This window comes from Manacus candei, unplaced genomic scaffold (assembly GCF_025592945.1).
Source record: "Manacus candei isolate 608988 ecotype Guabito, Panama unplaced genomic scaffold, ASM2559294v1 h1tg000026l, whole genome shotgun sequence".
Lineage (NCBI taxonomy): Eukaryota > Metazoa > Chordata > Aves > Passeriformes > Pipridae > Manacus > Manacus candei.
This window is the reverse complement of record NW_026138074.1, coordinates 2,556,117-2,570,159: the sequence shown is the minus strand read 5'-3', so window position 1 is coordinate 2,570,159 and position 14,043 is coordinate 2,556,117. Positions and strand designations below refer to the sequence as shown.

The 14,043-nt window shown below is 38.7% G+C and overlaps 1 protein-coding gene across 5 annotated transcripts in view; it reads right to left on the bottom strand.

Annotated features, from left to right (window-relative positions):
- Positions 1-360: 360 nt before the first annotated feature.
- The window catches only part of LOC127471800 (C-C chemokine receptor type 5-like), a 34,485-nt gene continuing 20,802 nt past the window's right edge, over positions 361-14,043 (bottom strand). Inside the window, exons 1-2 of one of the 5 annotated variants that reach the window (XM_051789127.1) lie at positions 7,533-7,959; positions 361-3,853 (exon numbers count right to left, since the gene is read on the bottom strand). In XM_051789127.1, coding sequence (XP_051645087.1) covers positions 2,772-3,842 — 1,071 coding nt within the window. In that variant the 5' untranslated portion in view covers positions 3,843-3,853; positions 7,533-7,959 and the 3' untranslated portion in view covers positions 361-2,771. Of the gene's footprint in view, positions 4,250-7,532; positions 7,960-14,043 lie in introns of those variants that run through there. The other 4 variants (XM_051789124.1, XM_051789123.1, XM_051789125.1 and 1 more) reach the window with 4 other exon arrangements.

The window sequence follows — 14,043 nt, the reverse complement described above, 5'->3', positions numbered from 1 at the left end:
ATGCTTATGTCTTTTAAAAATGCTTGGTATTAGTCACCTAGGACTGGTGTGAATAGTGTGAGATAATGCTTTTCCCATCTGTAAAACAAAGGTAAACAAAACTGAATATAATGAAAAGCAAAATAACATACTTATTATTAGATTAGTAGTGATAAGATGGTCCTCTGTTATTTGATGATGCTGATTTTTAGTCCACTTTTAAAACTCTGAATTTGTCCTGCCTGCTCTTTTATTGTTATTTATAGGAATTTATCTTCCTTTTTCAGTCTTCTGGGCTATTCTAAAAAATACGGAGAAAGGGGGGGGGAGTTAGTGGTGGTGGTGGTGGTGGTGGTGGTAAAAGGATCAAGAAGTCAAACACACAAAAGTTAACCAACTTCAATGGATTGTATAATACAAAATATTATTACAGTTACTGGCAGAGTCCTTAATTGAATGTACCAGCAGTGCTATCAAATACTGTGTTTTCAATTATCTCCTTGAATGTGGATCACAGTTTACTGCTGAAATCTGGTTTGATTTCATTTGCTGAAATGTGGTACCTTCTCAGTGAAGGAATAGAAGCTCTTGGAAAGGTGCTGATCCACTGGGCCACCAATCTCAAAGTCCCACTTCTTTCCTCTGGAGGCTGCTTGTTGCTTGGAAAGATCCATGATGTATAAGAGAACACTGCAAAGGAACAGGGCTGCTTTTTTACATTCCTCTCAGACAGCTTGTCAGCGTGTTCAAGCATGTTTGGTTGTTGCACTTTTTTCCTGCAGGGATGGTGAAGATACATACCCTGTCTGGCATCAGAGCCCTCCAGAGAAAGAAAAGGCCAAATGAAAGTTCTTGTCAAGAGCAGAATAAAACATAAAATTGTTTTCATAAAGTCATTTTAAAAGTAAAAAAAAAAAAAAAAGGCAACCACTCTGGAAGTTCCTGCATGTAGCTTCATATTTCTTTTAAAAATAAATGCATATGTCATTATATGCTGAAATTGCCCAATTTCTGCTTATGCTGATATATTTACCCATTTTAAAACCATATACAAAAGTAATTGATGCACAGGGTCTTTAAGAAGAGTATGCAGCTGAAGATCTTGTAAATTAGAAGGTGTGGTATACTTCTGTTACACTTCCCATAAAGGTATAATTCACAAGGGGTGCTTAATATGACAAAATTGAATAATTAAAAACAACTGGTCTGATAAAGTTTTGTCTATTTCACTTCCTGTTTTCACAAGCACTTGGCACTTTAAAATCTCTCTGGGACAGTTTGAAACTTTTGTTTCTTTGAAAATTATTTAAAAGGTGGTTTAGAGAAGTTGGGAATCAGAAATTACCTTGCTGGATAAGAACAGCAAACAAAACATTCACTTTTCATTTCCTTTCTCCAAATTTGTCCAATACCATATGTGTTAGGGGAAATATCAGAAATGCTAGAAAGGAGAACTTGGCCAAAATCAATTAATAGCATGATTATGGTATGGCTGAAATCAAAGCATGATTATAGTATGTTCTTAAGCACTTGAGTAGCCCCATATTTATTTTATGTTTTCTATGTATTCACATTCTTTACAGGTTCTGAACTTTATGGAGAATCAGTTATATTTAACCATCAGTTATGGAAGTTTTTACACTCCGTGAAACTCGTAAATGGCAGGAAAAAAACATTGTCATAGCCCCCAAATGATACTTGCTTCTAAAACAAAAAAAAGATCCTCTATGCCCTTGAATCTGTAGAATAGGGAATATTTTTACTTAATCAGATGTTTTGATAAATGATTATAACATATGCTTATATCTCTAAAAACATCTGTGTCAACCCTGTTCAGGAATCATTTTCACACCTCTAACACTGTTGTGGTTTTGCAGCCATTGCGACTGCATTAATTTCTTATTTTAACGTTTTTCTCTTATGTAGGCTAGAAAAATGGCAAGCAAAATCACTGCACTAAGAAGCTAAAACCCTTTTGAGTAATTTTTCTTGTTTGATCTAACCTGGTTAAAGCTCCATGTGCAATACTTTATTTTTAAAATATGGTTACCACACTGATTTTGTGATCAATGATAGGACATTATGTTAGCTTTTTTAGTATGAATAGCAGATGATTAAGAGTGCCTTCTGAAATATCAAGGTCACTCAGTTATCCATCCCTACTAGTTAGAACTATTATGAGAAAGATCTGAGGTTAGTACTCGACCATACACAAAGGAAAATACACCTTGAAATATCAAAGTCTGTTCTAAGTGTATGAAATTTTCCATACCACTCATAAAGATTCTGTATCACAGACCTCAGTAATTTAGCATTGTTTACAGAGATACACAACTAGTAAAAAATGTGACTGAGACTGACTTGAGTGAGGTATCTTGTGTAACATATGGTCAAGAGATGTTTCCAAAGAACCAGTGTAAATTTCTAACCACTAGTCCAGTTCAAAAAAACAGTTTATGAGACTGCTAGCTCAGGCCCTCAATCTTTATATGAAGATTGAGGTTTTCTTTATATGTTTTTTTTTATATGAAACTATAATTTTACATTCACAAAGAGAACACTTTTTTCCCTACAGAATCCCACATTTGCGTACCTGTGTAGCTAAGTTGATACATCCTTTTCATTTGTTTACAAATACCCAAATCTATGAGCAAATGCAAGCTTTGGTATGTATTCTTTGATTTATTTTTTTTTGCAGCTGCCTTAGAGCCAGTATACAGGACAGATTTTGCAGGCTTTCATGACAGACTTGATTTCACAAGAGTCAATTCCAGTCTTTCACTAGACACAATTTACAATGCAGCAGAAACCTCTTGTTCTCCAGTAGACTGTGTGTAGGTGGAGCTAGCTCTCTCAGCTGTGTCAACATAGAAAACAGGACAGTATTTAGAGAAGCGGGATGCAATCTGCTTTCGGAAAAAGCTGTGAAGATACTTCCTAAATTTTTCTCCGGCAAAGGCGTAAATCACAGGGTTGACACAACAGTGGATCATTGAGATTGTTTCTGTCACCTGGATTACTTTGTGCATTTGACTATTGCCTTCACAAGTAGTGATGGAAAACGCAATTTCAAAGTCACGCAGGAGAATGCAAATGTTGTATGGTGCCCAGAAAAAAAAGTAGATAATCATGATAATGAAAATAAGCCGGACTGCTTTATGTTTCTTCTCATTCCTACATTGCAGTAATGTCTTTATTATTTGTGTGTAGCTGCAAATCATAATTAACATTGGAATAATAAGTCCCAGAATGTTCATCTTTAAAGTCAGGAATTTCTTCCATACATCTCTGTGCTCTGAGGGATAATAAGGGCTGCAAGTGTAGCCTGAGCTTTCCTCCTGAGTTTTGTGAAATACTATCCCAGGAACAGAAGCTAAAACAGCAACAGCCCAGGTGACGATGCTGGTGAGGGTGCCGTAGGCAACTGTCCTGGCCTTTAAAGCAAACACCGCGTGCACTATGGCCAGGTACCTGTCCATGGTCAACAGGATTATGAAAAAGATGCCACTGTAGAAGCCAAGGAGGTAGACACCTGAGAGAATTCGACACAGCGCCTCCCCAAAAATCCAGCTGTGAACTGCGTAATAGGCCCAAAAAGGGAGAGAAAATACAAACAGCAGATCGGAAATTGCCAAGTTGAGCAGGTAGATGTCAGTCATACTCTTCAACTTCTTATATTTTACCAGGATAAGGATAACAAGCATGTTGCCTGTCAGGCCAAATATCACTACCAAAGAATAAAGTGGTGGCAAAAGTTTTGCTGCAAAGTGCTTTTCTTCAGTTCCAGGACAAGGTGTGGAATCACCGTAGTCGAATTCTGTTGTATATGGCAAGTCGATGAAGTCTGTTGTATCATTTCCCATGGTGTTTTGGTCTGGAAAGGAAGACAAGGATGGTAAACCAGAGGAATCTCCAAGCTTGGCAGCGAGGAAAATGAAACGTTTTGATGTTCTCATTTGTAATGTGTTGCTGGTGAGGACACAAACATTACTACGTTCAGTGTGAAAGGGAATGATATTGCAGATCTCCCAGGAAACCCATCTATACATCTGTGAAATCACATTGTTGCATGTTGGAAGTGTTGTGTGTCACTTCCCACATGTACACTGCCTGGTGCTTTTTTCCTTCTCAGTAGAGCCTGTCAGCTGCCTGACTCAACCAGAAGCAGTGGAATGATGAATATATTCAGAGCCATGGCTACTTTTGATTTGGGGACTGTTGTGGGGACTGCTGTAGGGACTGAGCTTCCCTTGCAAGAAGGAGCCAGGGCCTGAGAGGTGAGTGTGCAGCAAAGCTGTGAAAGCCCCCAGGCCAGTTCTGTTACAGTGGGAGGCCCTCCAGTCACCAAAGTCTTCCCCTTTCCCAAGTCCCAGGTAGGACTGTGAGCCAGGTGCAGAAGAATAGCTATCTTTGTGTAACTTGGCCTCTGAAAAGTTGAGGAGAACAGTCTTCTCACAGGTCTCTGGAGAACATGGAAGAATTCCCATGTGTCCCATGAGAAGCTGGGAAGAGGATTTTGTGAAGATGAGTGTCAGAGTGGCCAAATTGCTCCCTGGTCACTTAGTGGGGAAGTGAAATCAATGCCTTTGGTAGCCACTCAAATAGAGCTACTTGCTGTCTGATTGAAGGGCTGCTCACTCTTGCTGTGCCATCATGACTGCTTTTCTCAGGCACTTCATGGCAGAGTGGTGACTGCCCATGGCAGGCTGATGGTTTTGAAATGAGCACCTTCCTGTCAATTTGATGCCAGTTCTTAGACAAAGGCAACAGACTGCTCCTGACACAGAAGACCAGGTAGGGCCTCTGCCCCAGCTTGCTGTGTGATCCCTGACTGCTCATGTCCCACAGCAGTTTTTGCTCCTTTCCTGAATGCACTTTTTTCAATGGTGTGGTCTACCCTGTGTGATTGCAGATGTCTTTTACAGACACCACACTCTCAAAACCACGACTTCATTCTCTCTGCACCCAAGTTCTGCAAGACTAAATGTAACTGAAGAAACTCAGCCCTTGGTTGGAGTGACACAGAGACAGGCCTTTGATCTGCTTTTTGGTAGAAGCTGTTGGTTGGCCATTTTGACTTAGAGGCTGTGAAATCCCCAAAGCATTTTTTTTGTCTGTCAACAAAACTGTTCTGGAGAAAGGACTATTTTCTGCTGTAAAAACTGATCTCTTAGCGTACTAATGTCCTTAATCTGTGTCAAAGTGGTTAACTTAGCTAAACCTAAGCTGATGTCTTGGAGAAAGGGCTCTTTGATAGGTCTTTTTTCACTTCCCTGTAATCTTACAAATGAGGTTCTGCTACCAACTCCTGATGGAGATTCTTATGCTATACAGTGCAGACATGAATCTGCTCCAAAAGAGGAAGCTTTATTGGAGCAAAGTCTGCATCTTGTAAACAAAAAGTGTTGCTTTTGCAAACCTTCTTCCCCAAGTTCTTCTTGAGTCTGGCTGTTAACACTGCTCCATACAATAATGAGGACATCCATATTCAGACAGTAGTTTGGCATGCTGAGTGTGGTGTAAACTTTTCTTCTAGAGAACAAGGAACAAGAGAAAATCAGCAAATTGTAACAGTTAAGATCTCAGCTTTGCCCACAATAACTTCTTGGAGAAAATAAGTTTTGTCAAACTCTACAAAGACCATCTTTAGAAAATGCTGGCAATCTCCATGAAACAGTTTTTTTCCACAGCCATACTAACTACATAGTTATTACAATACAGAGATAATGGTTTTGTTGGTAAAGGAAGTGGCTGTGGCTCCAGTCTGTTGCCAGTAAATAAGCTGATTTTAAAGTATCTAAGGGCTTATATTTCTTAAATGCTTTCAGCAATGCTTTAAAAAACAAAAAAAAAAAGCACCTTTATAAAACACTATTTTGTCCAAAAACATTAACTTCTTTATTTCAAAATATGATGAGACTTGAGCACCATGTAAATATTTAATATTGCCTTCAGCTAGGCCTACTAGATCCATGTTGCATGCCCTGACAGTATGTTCCTGCTACTACCTGTAGCTAAATATCCTCATTTATTACGTGCCAGTAGCTATAGTGTCTACTGGGATTATGGGGTGAGGGACTGGCTGCTACACAGTGCCGGACCCACCACTTCCTGTCTTGCTAATTTTGCACCAGCAGGATGCTCGTGAATAAAAATGGGTATGAAAAACACCTTAGTCATAAACCCAGAGTGGGATTTTATGAGTATGTGATTGACAGGTTTCATGCAAATATCATTGCAAAATGCTGCCTTGATATTACTGTGATAATTCTTTTTGCAACAACCCCTTCTTCCTGCTAACTGCTGTCTCAGTGCCATCTCTACTTTTCATTGGCCTTATTGGAATGACAGCCGCATCTTCCCTGCATTTTATCTTCTCCTTTACAACCCTCTTTGAGTGCTTAAATCATAGTGTCCCCTCTGAGAGGTTCCTTCTGCTACCCGAGCCCTATTCCTCTAGCCTAGCCTTTGCTTCAGAAGCCTCTCTGCAAAAGTACTTGCTACTCTGGATTGTGTATACTATCCAGCACATGCTGACAATGGAAACTGCAGATACTAATTTGGAAACCAGAAAAGGGAACTGTAAGTGGGTTTGTGCTTTATCCTATAATCTTGATGGTTTAGGAAACAATGTTGGCCACTGGCTAGAATGCTTCATTGGGTTAATCAGCCTAGGTTGTTTATCCAACTAGAGGTATCTGACTGGGCTTATGTTTCCTGAGCATTAAAAAAACTCAAAAATATAGTCCATGAAAATCTCTGAAGAAAAGATGTTTCAAAAAGAGGTCTATATTATTTTGAATACAGTTTAGATAAATGCAATATTTCTAGAACCCCACAATCTGCTGTATGAATCTACTAGTTTCTGTTGCTCTGCTTGAGACTAGCAGACATGCAGTTTTCAAGAGAAAGGCTCGCCATAGAAAAGATGAGCAAACTCATGTCACTGTTTTGTGCTGAGTTTCAAGTCACAGCTTTCTGTTTTAAAAGAGGCAAAGATTTTATTAAAGTGAGTTTCAGTTAATTTGCATAGTGCTATAAAATAATAATAATTATAAAGCTGTAGCAAATGGAGGTAAAATGCTAAGCTATGCTGCATGTAAACAGGATCCATGAGTCAGAGTGTCTAAAATACAACACTGGATTTTCTGTAGTGATCCTAGGAGAAGAATAAGTACTCTTGACTCAAATAAGCTGTTTTATCTTACTGTAACAGTTTTAAAATCTGTATTTCCAACATTGCACATCATTTTCAGGGAAAAAAATCAGAGAGGCACACTCCATTATACTTCTTACTCAGCTCAATCTCTAGATATTTATTTCTTGGCTTACCTGGATTGTCTGCTCAAGTCTTCCAGTGATTTTGCCCTTTAAAATTAGTGTATTCCATTTAACATATCCTATACATTTCCCCAGGGTAATTTTTAAAGATGAATACACTGGCAAGATTCCACTAGTATTTTTCACTTCAGGCTTCAAACTACCTAAACACCTACCAAAGTTAAAAAAAAAAAAAAAAGGAAAAAAGAAAAAGAGAGGCAAAAATTACTTACCATATATCTTACAGAGCAAGTGATGTCTTGTATTATTACAACAGGAGTAATGCTAAACTGATTTGTCAGTCACAAGACTAAGGTCAAAAACACCTCTTCCTGCGTGAAGAAGGATGTATCGGTTTGAAAACTTCTAGCAAAAAAAATATCTGTTTTCATTTAAAAAAAATGAAGGAGCAGTTCTCTGGTTCTCTTTTTCTAAAAATGGGTCATCAGATGTTACTCTGCGAGATGTGCAGAGATGTTGAAATTGTAGAGGATCCTGCAAGGAGCTGAACTCAAAGTTTCACAACTCACAGCTGTAATTCTAGAAAAAGGGGTTTATTTTGTTATTTTATCTTTTTCTTTTAGCTAATGTCTTTGATCAAAAACAGTTTACATGAGGTTCATCCCTTTACATTTTTAATCATTAAATTTCATTTATGTTTTTCTGTCCCTTAACAAAAAGTGGAGCTTTTAAATAAAGTTCATGCTTCTATTCAGAATTACCTGCACTTTCATTGTCTTGGTCTGAGTTGCAGTCCTTATATTTTGAGAAATTTGACTGATTCTATTTTTCTTTAACCTGGTCTTCTGGACTATGTTTTTTATTTTAATCCCTCTCGTAAGACCATGACTTAGTCTATATAGTGAGTTTGACCTTTTAAAACAGCACTGTTGCTTAGTTTTTGGAATTAAGTTTCAAAAAAGCCTGATAAAATCTGATGTCATGTCTCTTTCCTTGTGTCTGATTCTGGTGGTTTTCAGAGTTAGACTGAAGCTGCACCGTAAGCAGATTTTTAGATCCTTCTTGGACATCAAAGAAACCACACAGGAGGTAGGAAAGATACACAAAAAGCAAGAAAAAGATTGTGTCTTACCAGATACTTGAGAGCCCCTGAGAGAGAAACCCTGAGAAGATAGCCCCTCCTCCCCTTGACATCTCCTTGGAGGATTCTGGAGTATCTCATCCTATCAACCTATTGAAGGCACTAAAGGGTTGTCTTTTCTGCACTCAGTTCTTAGTATCCTTAAAAGATTTTAAAATGCCAAAAGCACAGTGGAGATGTCTTTCTTTGGATGCTGCTATCCCTTAACAGAAGTCAAGGGAATCACAGTTTCTGAGTTACATCTCAGATTTTGGGGAGAGACAGTAAGAAAGCTAAAAGCTCACCCTGTTTCCCTTGTCAACCCTTCTTTGCATGAGGGATTAATCTTTATTCCATAGGACAAATAGATTAGCTGTTCCAATGAGTTCTTTAAAGGCTGGAGTCACAGGGTCAAAACTAATGACCCCATAGAGTATTCTAAGGGTATATTCACACTACCTTGCTCGATGGACTACACTCGACCCTCTACACAGTCAGTGGAAAGAGCTGCCTCTGAAAATGTTTCGACTACACCTAAAACAAGCTCCCAATTACTGCCAAACTTTTCTGGCAAAAAAAATCCACTTTTATAACGAATTCCTATAATTCTCAAACAAGGTATTGTATCAAATTAATTTTTCAATGTATAATTCCTAATCAGTCTACATCCTAAAATTAACAGACATTTTAAGTATTTCTTTATGAAGCCTGCTTTGTTGTTTGTTACTTGTTATATGTTATTGAACCCACTGAAGACTCTAAAACCTTTCCTAATATCACACTATAGGAACAGGGGAAACAGTTTTAAACCTGTTGCTGGTTCTGAAACATGCTCCCATAAAACTTGACCCCATCCTTTGAACAACAACAACTTAAAACTAAGATCTGTGATAGGCTGGTCTTCAGAAATAGTCCCTTGTTCCCACAGATTGATTGGCTTTAGTAATCTGATTTTGTTGATTATAGATTTTTGTTCTCATGGCTCAGTCTGGTCAGCAAGCATAGCGGGGCATTTTATTTACTGATTCAAGGTACTGCACACCAACAGAGGGCCTCTGTCACTCAGGGATATAGCAGCTGAATAAGGGTAATGCTCTTGGTCTGCTCACCAGCTGCATCTTACAGCCAAATGAGAGACTCCCCAGAGTGAGTGTGCATTGTTGGACACTTGGCAGCCCAAATACTGGGCTCACTCTGGCAGCAAGTGCCTAGGCTGTGATTTTATTATCCACACCTGCGGGATAGGTACAATTAGCTCTACACCAGCAGTAGATAAGCAGGGCTGCTGGGAAACCAGATTTGATCAGGTCTTACATGTGGCTGTAGGCGAGCCCCGGCCCCTCGTGCTGTTTGTGGGGCACTGGAGTGCTGGTGGTAAGCTTTTCGTCAGTGCTGTTGGGATAAGATCTTTCTTTCTCTGCTCCCCTACTCCCCTCAGGTTCTCTCCATGGGCCCTTGCAAGAGCTGGTCTCCCATCCAGTCTGAAGCTCCATCACACCAGCCTGGGACTGGCCATCTTAATGCTGTCTCACCTCCTCTTCCCTGCTGCCTCCAGATTGCCTCTGTCTAGTGTGTGTGAACACTGAGGCAGGGACAATGCAAGCAGCACATGTGTTGTTACAAGTCAGATTTTTCAGCTTTTCTCAATCCCTTGCCCAACATCTTGTTGAAAAAATGCACTGCTTCTTGCAGTGAGCTACAGTGGATTTTAAGAATCTTTACCTACAGGTGAACCTCATAATTTTACCAAAAAATTGAAGCTATTGTTCAGTAATAAAAGTAATAATTCAGTGGATTGGTGTAGCTTTGAATTTTACCTATTATGGTTTTACATTCAGACATAAGGAGAAGTTATTTTCAGTGATGTGATACTCATTCTCTCCATAAAGACATTCTTGGAAATGGAAGTGAGTTTTGTTCCTCACCTGTGGGGCTCAAGTTGATGTACTCAGCAAGTGTGCAGTCACATACGCTGTCAAATCAAACTACATTTGTCAATCTCTGCTATCTAATGACTGGTTATATGACGCATCTTCACAGTAATCAGGCCATCACATTGAATTATCTGGTATCTAAGTGGTATGGCCCTCCCACAAGGACATATTGTCATTTCTGTCAGGTCTCCACCAGTACTGACATGTCTGCTAGGAACATACCAAAAGCTCATGTACCAGTGTGACACACAAATGTCATCAAGTAGATTTGTGGGTACAGAAATCTGAAAATGCAACTAATAGTTTCCATTCAACTTATTGCAAACTTGCACCATCTGAAGAAAAAAGACTTGGGGAAAAAAGAGTCCTGGGACAGAACAACAAATACCTTTTTTAGGTAAACATGATATGATAGTGCACAACACGTTTTAAAAGTCTATAACTACAGCAAAGCATATTAATCCTTTTCATTTGGAGAAGAGGTCTAATGAAGACAAGTGAACACAGACTGTGCTGTTACTTGTTCTATTCATAACAGAATATTCAATATGTCCAAATTAGGTTAGTATTGGCATATACTTTAATTCATGAGTAACATGAAATTGTTTTGAAGAGGCTGATTAAAGACATTCAGCTAAAACTGCTTTATTGCTTAGGGTATTTATACTTATCAGCTTTTTCTTTAAGATTCTCAAGTTCTGGTGACTAAACTTTTGCTACCACCGTAACAATCATACCCAGTCTTAGCATCTGTGAGGTGTATTCTTCTGAGGAAAACAGGGAAAAAAATACGATGTACCACACCTAAAGATTTCTCTCATGGAGACTAGTGAAAAAAACCAAGCAAAACATTTTACACATAGATGTAAAGGAAGCTGGGTTACAAACAACAAACTCTGTGAGGCATAAGCATTTCTAATCTGAATTAACACTTCTTCACATGGTTGTTTACTGGTGGGAAGGACAATGGGTTTTTTTCCCCCCTACTATTCTTAGGTTCTGTGTTTGTTTCTCTATTGTAAATCTTGCACATACATAATTGTACATTGCAGCACATATTAATTCCATTGTCATGGTATTATTTTTGTTTTGGCTTTCTCCAACCTGCTCTTACTGAACCAACTGTTTCCTCATGCAGTGAGGAGGAGGAGAATGTTGCTCCCTTCTACTATTTTTATCCAGGCTTCTTATGTATGCTACCTGTTTTTTATAGATAAGGGCTTGTCATAGTACAACAGACTTTACTTTTGGGTCACAGTTAAGCATTTCACAAATTTTCAGCTCTCAGAATCTCATTTTTACATAGGCCTTTAATTCTCACACTTCAGGCTTTTTTGAGTACATTTATACTACATAAATTCTAGGTCTTGAGGTTGTGTTTGGGGCTATCACAACTGTACATTGGAAATGCTCCTCATTATACATGTAAATCCTGGACTTTTTATCAGGCAGGTTAGGAAAATCACATACCAAATTTCTTCCCAGTGAATACTAGGTCACAGAAAGGATGAATGGAGTCTGTACAATGGCAAGGTATGTGCTGGTATTGAAATAAAATACCTTGAGAGGGTTGAAAATTCACCGAAGTATAGCACAGGTGAAATAAAAGAACTTTTGAAAAACAGCAGAATAATCAAAGCTGCAGGAACAAAGAGCTGTGGGCCAAGAAATAAGAACAAGAGGACACTAAATCAAAATACAAAGGAAACGAAACTGTTGCTAAAGACGAAGAAGTCTGCTTGAGCTTAGTGCTTAGTCATTAACATAGTTAAGTACCCACCTATAGGCTGTGATCACTCCTTATTCACAAAAACCCCTTCTTCACAGAGCATGCAGGGTAAAGTAAGTGTACACTGTATCTTGAAATGGAGTTGAGAGAATGCTAAGGCAAGGACTCCAGCTTTAAGTTGTTACCTATATGGGAAATGTTGGATTTTTATGGTTTGAAATGTATAAAAATGAGCACGTGGCATACTGAAAGTGTGCTAGCTTTGTGGATTTACCACCTAGCACCCATCTCTGTGCAGATATGAAAGGAGCAAATGCCTCAACTCTGTGTGTGTGAACTGGCTTCTTGCACACCAGGTGAAAAAACCCATATTCAGGACAACACCAGGACCCAGGAATGAGAAAGTACTTTTGGGTGCCAAAGATTAGATATTGTCTGTAATTGTGCATACCTTATATTAGCAACCCTGAAAGTTATGTTCAAATGGCTCTTTTACTTCTATCCATTTGGTTTCTATTCCATTCTAAAGGTCTGGTAGCAGGACAGGTTGTGTGTTTCATGTCGTAAGGATAGCATCCTACTGGCATAATCTTGTAGACAGTTCTGAAAAGCTGGGCGTCACTTGGAGGTTTGTGCAGTTTTGCATACTGACCTGTGTTTCTCATAATGCTGACCTCCTCCACCTCAGGGTTGGGGTCCCACCTTCCCAGGATCAGTCATTTCAGACTTCAAACACTCAAACCGAGATTGCTCTCACTGTCACCAGACTTACAAACCTCTTAGCAGCTGTACAAACTTACAAAACACTTTTTTTGCCCTACCATTCCATTTTCTGAATGAAGTACAGTTCCTAATAAGCAAATGTCACCAGAATATGGGTACAAAGACATGCCTACACTCCTTTGTTTTAACTTGGTTCTTATTGATATTTTAAATGCACTAGAAATTTCCAGTTCACTTTTGTTTCCCCTGTTAGCTTAATGTTTTTTAATTACTGTACTGTTGAATAATGCTTCTAAGGTCACAGTAACCACAGTAGCCACTAGAAGGTCAGTAGGCATCAGCAGTTGAAATCAGCAGCAAAATTAAACTTCAAAATGAGCAGTATCTGCCTGTTGTGCTGTTTAACCTGATCAACATCATGTTATTCTCCTGGCACTTCCTTTGTTTCTTATTAATTGCAACAAGATATCATGTAAATTTGTCCTCATGTTCTCTGAATTTATCCTCAGTATAATTTTCACTGGAAGGAGCAATATTTATTTTGGAGCTTCAGAGCTGAAAGTCTCTCATACTCACCTAAACCTTTGAATGTTCTAATAAAGTATTTACCTCTGATCTTCCCATTACTTTATTATATTGATTTATTAGCCTCTGTTGACCTAATAAAGTAATTCTTTCATTTTTTGCTGTTACTTTTTCCCATTTATCCATTTTCATTTACTCCCCTTATATCCCATTTACGTTTATGTAAAGTATGTACACATAAGGTTACAGTTGGATTAACAAACAAGAAAGTCTGATGGCAGGAACATCCCTGTGTACTGGTTACCGGAAGTTTTATTATATCTATGTTCGTACATCATATACTTATTACAGACAAACCAATGGCAGTGATTATAAATCTGGTGGTTGCTTGTGAGCACTGTTCAGCACTCACCAATACCATACATGCACTTCTGCTACGTTTCCTTTTGCCCCTTAGGAAGTCTTCCTGACCACTGGCAGAGTTATCTTTTGCTGTGTGAGACATTTCTCCCTACATGTTTCTGGACGTGACAGAAGCATCTCCTAACAGGAAGGTCAGACTTTGTCCTGTTCGGTGCATAAACTAAACTGTGTGATGGGTTTCGGGGCTGTGCACATAAATTTGTCCATGGCACATAGACATTCTTTTCATAAGCATGCTGGAAGCCCAGTCAACACATTACCTCTTCAGAAGTTCAGTTCCAAAAGTTTTGAACTTGCAACAATTTCCACTTAACTGTTCAACATTTGCT